At 31.3% G+C, this 7,092-nt stretch overlaps 1 protein-coding gene across 1 annotated transcript; it reads right to left on the minus strand.

Moving 5' to 3' along the window:
* Nucleotides 1-768: 768 nt before the first annotated feature.
* LOC125823501 (polygalacturonase-like) lies at nucleotides 769-4,141 on the minus strand. Its single transcript, XM_049502881.1, has 4 exons — nucleotides 3,697-4,141; nucleotides 2,863-3,152; nucleotides 1,378-1,603; nucleotides 769-1,291 (listed from the first exon to the last, which is right to left on the minus strand). The coding sequence occupies exons 1-4, from the start codon at nucleotides 4,138-4,140 to the stop codon at nucleotides 1,064-1,066; spliced, it is 1,188 nt and encodes a 395-aa protein (XP_049358838.1). The 5' UTR covers nucleotide 4,141; the 3' UTR covers nucleotides 769-1,063.
* Between the last annotated feature and the right edge of the window lie 2,951 nt (nucleotides 4,142-7,092).

A 7,092-nucleotide genomic window follows, 5' to 3' on the forward strand; every position in this document is an offset into this window, starting at 1 on the left:
CACAAATTATTTTGCTTTCTGATAGTCATTGTGCAAATAAATTAGAGACTCGTGCTGATATCGTGTTGTAAAACTTAAAAACAAAATGACAATATAAAAATGAAAACAAGAAAAATACAAGACAAGATGATCAATATAAGATAACTTTCTTTCTTTCAAGTGTATTCAATATGAACTCTAATGCCCTTATTTATAGTATTACATAGATGCATATAGAGGATTAGTTATAAACATGACATTAACCATAAAAGTTATGGAGACATTAACGATGTAAGTTATGGAGGAATATTATGTATAGAGGTGTGAGAGTTACTATACATTATAGTGTAATTACACCTTAAAGTTATGGACATCCACGATAAATATATTTACAACAATTTAGGTATTCAATCGACTTTCTATTCTTATGAATCATGAATAGTCAAACGTAACAAATGTAAAAGATTATATATCTTATATAATTATTTTTTTTATCTTTCTACTAAGAAGTAGCCAATATTTCCTAAAACTAAAATATCTACCCTACAAGACTATGTATTAGATCATGATTGCTAAAGAAAGGAGCCCTCCTAAATTGGGGCCTAAAGCAACAACATCTGTATAAATTAAATTAAAAGATTAACTTTCTTATATAAATTTTCTATTTTGATGTCTACATTTTAAATTAATTATTAATACACTTCAAAATTGTATAAATTAAATATGGTAAAATCTGAATTAGTTAGATTCTAATACTCATCAGGGGCACAAAAAAAAAAAACACAATGTAACAATTAATCATGCTCTTTTGTCATATATAGGTATATATCTTTTTTTTTTCTTATCATAGGATTAGTTCCCACACACCCCATTTTACATAGAGGTATCACTAATTTACATGATATCAAACTATCAAACAAATAGGTGAATATAGAACACTCTATATTAGTTTGGACCCAAAGAGTATAAAGTCAAACAATTAGACATAGGTTAGACTTTTATTTCTTTTCTTTTTCATAGACAATCAACTTGAACAAGAAAAGTATATATACAAGAAGTTCATTTTTTCAATTTATATTGTGTTTTAGAAACAACTCCTTGGAATAACTGTGCCACCACGTCTTCCCCTTGCATTTCTACAGTACGATACGGCTGATCGTCTTAAACGATCGTTGTGAGTAAGCTTTATGTCTAGCAATTGGATTCCGGTACATGGATTTGACTTACTACAATCGAATTTTATAGCTTGTTGTGTCGATGACGTCCCTTTCACATTCTTGTATGTTACTTGACTCACTTTTACTCCTGAACTCTACATTCATGTCATAAAAAATAAATTTAGATTAAAAAAAATATGATTTTACTATTTATTGTGAGATAAATTAATTATATATATACCTGACGAGGGCAATTATTATCAGGACAATAATTTTGGTCAATGAGTATAGGGTACCCAACATTTCTCATAATAAGATTTGAGAACATGAGATTTCTAGCATAGCCACCACTTGGTCTTGCCCATGACTTTACTCTAACACCATTTTGTGTCTTTGTGAAAACAGAATTTGTTACTGTTATATTTGTAACTCCTTCTTCATTATTACTGCTTCCCAAACTCCCTACACTATAAAAGTAAAACAAACTATCAAGATGATATATTTGGCATAAACAAATTTAGAATTGTATAATTACTAACACGTCATATTTTATTCAGCACTTGAACTTTAGGAGTTGTAATAAATTAATAAAAAAGTAATATTATAATTTGTAATAGATTTAGTATCAATAGGTAAATGCATCCCCACCAAATATATAGTTAGTTAAACTTTTAGATGGTATAATCGCGTAAATTAACCGAAGGTAGATCAAGCACTTAAAAAGAGTCAGTCCATAGGGATATTATGAACTTAATCAAATAAATAATTGAATAGATGAGTTAACAAAATATCAAAAAAAAAAAAAAAATCTAGAATCAGACTCATAACTCAAATTGGTCATGCTAATAGAGAAATTTAGCATATGCTTTTTGAAGGACCTCTAACTAGGCCACATCTTTAATTACTTACCAGATTTAAGTGATTTATATGGAACGCTTGACTTAAAGTTTTCTTTTATATGTTTATATAAGGTCCCAAAGTGAAAAATTGTCAATGACGTCGGGCCATGTCAACCCGGCCTGGTCCAGTCAGGTTGGGGCAGGACGGGCCACACTTTAGTGGGCCGGGTTTAGGAGGGAAAATGGGTGTCCGGCATCTAAGAGGTATAGCTAGGTTGGGTTTCTTATATATACTTTTTTGCTAAATTAGTAAATTTAACATCGACGTAACCTATGGGAAGCCATTTTAGTATTGAAATTTATTTTCTGCATTAAAATTTATTGATTGAAAGATTCAATACACTCATATTGTAAGAGTATGATAAAATAAAAAAATTGATAAAACCGGGCCGGGCCAGTGTACCAGGCTCACAACCATATCGGTTGACCAAGGTCATGACCTCATCCGGTCACCCCTGTCCGGTTCCCGTTGGCCCTGGTCCTCTATCCGGTGTGTCTCAGGCCAGATTTTAAGTGGGTTAAATGAGCTGGGAATGGGGTAACCCGGCCCAATTAGAGGTTTATCAAAAAGTGTTTCTTCATCTGTCTTTATTTATATGATTTACTTTTTTTTTAGTCAATTATCAAAAAACTGATACATTTTTATATTAATTAACAATTTAACTTTAAAATATCCATTTAATCAGAAGTGTTCCTTTCTTCCTTAAATTATATAAGTCAAACTAATTAACTCATAGGAAATGGGATCGATGGAGAGAATAATTTTTTTTACTATCTTGAACCTCCTGATATGTGTGAAAGTAATCATTTTTCTTGTATAATTTTACCTGATGCCGTGTCCTGGTCCACATCCAATTTGTTCAATCCACATATTCATGGAGCCAGGGCCAATAGAAATACAGTCATCTCCAGTCTTGATAATACTTCCTTTAATGGTAATCCCCCTTGAGTTCTGGACATGAATGCCATCAGTGTTTGGACTTCCACTTGGAGCTGTTATCTTAACATTTTCAACTCTCACATTGCTGCTGTAACCAATTCCTACGTGTACTCTTTGACTGTCTAGTGATGTCAAACCTTTTAGCAGTACATTGTTACACCACATAAATTGTATCGACTGCAATACATAGATTTATACACATCAGAGTTAGCGATACAGTTGAAGGAATCAGAATTTTCCTTAAGGGTGTTCAAAATATGAAGAAGTAAACATACGAAGAAATGGAAAATGGTTCAACATTTATTTACTATATATACATGAAACATAGTTTTAATTATGTATAAATAGTACTCCTTCCTTTAAAAAATAATGATCTAGTTTGACTTAACACGAAGTTTAAGAAAATAAAGAAGACTTTTCAATTTTGTGGTCTTAAATTAAATTAAAGGTATATCAATTGTACCAAAATGTCCATTAATCTAATGGTCATAAACATGTCACGTGAAAAACTGAAATAAAAGTGATGTCAAAAAAGAAAAGGGATCATTCTATTTTAAATAGACTAAAAATAAAAGTAGGTCATTTTTCTAAACAAAGGTAGTATAATTTTCACCAAAGGTAGTTCGGTTGAACCTCTGAGCACTTACTAGCTCTGTCCACGATTAAGAGATACAAAACTAAGAAGTAACTCATATAAATTGAAACAAGAGAGTATACGTACCCTAGCTCCTTGTGGACAAGACTTTCCACCATTTCGACAAGACCAATAACCATGTCCCCTTGCATTGATAGTTCCACCATACACATTAAGACCACTTACCTTATAAAACATAATCCAAAACTCAGAATGTCCAATTGCATTATAATTCACCGGAGCAACGAGAGTACCATCAATTCGGAACTCAATTCGTCTCTTACAAGGACCATTTAAGTTCAACGTCCTCACCAAAAACGTTCCTCGTGGAATATACACGTTGGGCTGGCTAGTAGAACGGCAGGCAGCAGACCAAGCGCGGAGAAAAGCCGACGTTGAATCCGTCCTACCATCTGCCCTTGCCCCAAAACTAACCACATTGTAAGCTAAGCAACAAGGTATTGTTATATTTAAACAAAACAAGAACAACAAAGAAACAATAGTACATGTCATGGCTTTGAAATTGGACATATTGATTGGTCGTTATAATGAAAATAAAGATTTGTGCATGTGTCTATTTATAGTTATTCATAGAGTAGCCAAATGACAATTTATTTATGTCCACATGACAATAGAAAAATTGGTTTTTTGTTTAATTAGCTAGGATGCAGAATTCAAAAGTGACTTAAATGCTAAGCCTACGTCATGTACCACGGACATGGACAATGAATTTCAGGGATATCATGTGCATGTTATACTCTCAACCATAATTGTTCACTATTGACTTGACGTCGAGATTAAGAAGCAGTAAATGATAGGTAATTTTATCAAGGCATCCTTAAGAAATTATATAAATTTACCATTGTACCATTATTTAGTATTCTCTTGAAGTTAAATTTTCAATAAATGAATATAAATTGATTTATTTTGATTAATTAAATTGACCAATAAACATGAATTATTAGTTTTCCTATGTTGGTCTAATTCATATTTTCAAGGCAAATAACTCTCAAGAATAAAATAAGAAAAATAGTGTCATTATGCATTGATTTTGTGAAATAACAAATATTAAAGATCATCTATTTTTATTAAGGACAATATATAAATAGGAACGGATGGAGTATAAGTCATCTAAACGTTGAAAATAATTATATTATTTAACAACAAGGGTAAATTAAAATAGACGTAACATAGTAAAATATTCATTAATTTTATAAACTTGACAAGTATTATTGGACTTTTCAATATAGTACAATGGACAGGTAAAAATAACCGCGGGAATATTATAAAGACAAAAAATAAGAAAAAAAAGAGGAAGGATCATGGGATTAAATAAGAATTATTTGAATTTATAAGATCCATGAAGAACGCAAGAAATGCATATGTTGAGTACAACATCAACATGTGAGTTGCCAGTATTATAAATTTAATTACATAGACTAGATCTGTTAATCACGAGAATGTAGAAAGTTATAAATGAATAAACGGTTAATGGGAATATTGCCCTAATCCCAAAGCTAGTTTAAAGGCTAATTATATAATATTCTTATTATAATATTAATGTGTGAGGTACTTTAGAGGTTAATTATCTGACTTTAAAAACTTGTATTAAAATAATAGGTTCCATATTATTCCGCAATGATTTAAGGGAAAATGAAATGTGTACTCCACCCTTCATGGCCCACAGAGTATCCATATTCCATGTTAGGATATGTACGGTGACCATGTGATAAGTTCATCCACATTTTGTCTGCCATCTGTGTTTGCTTCTTGCATCTTATGAAGTTGACTTGAGCTCCCATTGAACTCGATTATAACATCGTGGAGGAAGAGATTATAAAGTAGAGAATCAAATTCTCACTTTTTGGACCAAATTTAAGAGATGAAGACTGTGGATCATCTCGTTTTCAAGGTCTATAATGTCAAATCATCAATATATAATACTAGATGCGGAAGCGACTCCCATTGAACTCGATTATAACATCGTAGGGGAAGAGATTATAAAGTAGAGAATCAAATTCTCACTTTTAGGATTGAATTTTAAGAGATGAAGACCATAGATTGTCTCGTTTTCAAGATCTATAATGTCAAATCATTAATATACAGTACTAGATGTGGAAGCAGACTTGGAACTTAATACAATAGTATTCATTGATACAAATACATAGTGGCAGACACATGATTTCCATTAAGGGGTGTCAATGGTTATAGTAAAAAAAACTCATAATAAGGTTAGTAGGACTTGAACACATGAACCTCATGGAGTTTTTCAACCTTTTAACCAATAGACTAAGCCTTCAACTTGTTTCAAGAGGTGTCCATTCATGTATTTATAGTTATTAAACTAAAATTTAACCTCTATATATAACGTAATTTTCTGACAAAGGGGTGTCGCTCGACACCCCTAGACCAAGGGTAGGTCCGCCCTTGCATATACATATTAATTACATATATATATTATAAGTAAAAAGTACAGAAATATCATATTGCTAGGAGTTAATTACATCATATCCCAATTATTTTTTAAATTACAAAAAAATCCTTAAATTTGAGTGTCGCGGATACATCAGTCAACCACCGGATACATACGTCTTAATACATTGCCTTTTCGTCTGTTACGTTCAAAAAGGAAAAGTAATGGAAAATGAATTTATAATCTCATAAAACATGCAATCACGTTTTAATCGCGACTAATCAATCCCTCATAACGCATAACAACTTCAAAATTTCAAATTTCAAAATTATTCAAGCAGATCGTCCAACATCCTTTCAATTTTGATTCATAATTTTCGCAAATTTGAAAAAAGATACATCATGAATATATCGATTTTGCTGAGACATTCAGAAATTTGAGAATTTGAAGTAAGGTATGAACGATGATGAAATTGTTGTTGGAGAAAATATTTTGTTTGTGATCTGAAATCAACAATTGCAGCTGAATTGGAGATTGATAAAAAAAAATAGACATCGAATACATCGTAAAAGGTAATTCATCTGCAATGGTTATTTGAAATGACATGGGAGTAAAGTTTTACGTGGATGTGAAGAAAACTAAGTCTGCATTTGCAATGTATCCATTATGCATAAATAAAACAAATAAAGAGCCTGGTGAGATAAATGTCTTTGATGCAGTATCTGGTGCCATTGTTTGTCTCGAAGGCACTGATAAAGATGCTCATGCTCTTACTGTGATTGAGATAAAATTTGGCGATTTGTATTGTTTATCCGAATTGAAAGTAACAAACAACATAACTGATACAAACAATGTAGATGTGAAGAAGAAACAATTATAAGGATAAAGCAACGCTTGTCGCTGTAACGAAAAAATATAAAATAGAGCATAGCTTTAGTTTCAGTGCAAAAAAGATTGACAATAAAAGGTATGAAATTACATGTATTTTGTTGTATACTCATTTTTCTATTTGTGTTTTTTATATGGATAGATTTGTCATGATACATTACTATGTATGTATCTAGTTCTAT

The sequence above is a fragment of the Solanum verrucosum genome, unplaced genomic scaffold (assembly GCF_900185275.1).
Source record: "Solanum verrucosum unplaced genomic scaffold, falcon-dt-bn FXZP01000012.1, whole genome shotgun sequence".
In the NCBI taxonomy this organism is placed as follows: Eukaryota; Viridiplantae; Streptophyta; class Magnoliopsida; order Solanales; family Solanaceae; genus Solanum; species Solanum verrucosum.

Excerpts from the sequence above, each read along its gene's own strand:
- LOC125823501 (XM_049502881.1), bottom strand. The coding sequence starts at position 4,140 with ATGTCCAATTTCAAAGCCATGACATGTACTATTGTTTCTTTGTTGTTC. Across the intron at positions 3,153-3,696 it reads CTTGTCCACAAGGAGCTAGG|TCGATACAATTTATGTGGTG; the intron begins GTACGTATACTC and ends TATGTATTGCAG. Across the intron at positions 1,604-2,862 it reads GGACCAGGACACGGCATCAG|TGTAGGGAGTTTGGGAAGCA; the intron begins GTAAAATTATAC and ends TTACTTTTATAG.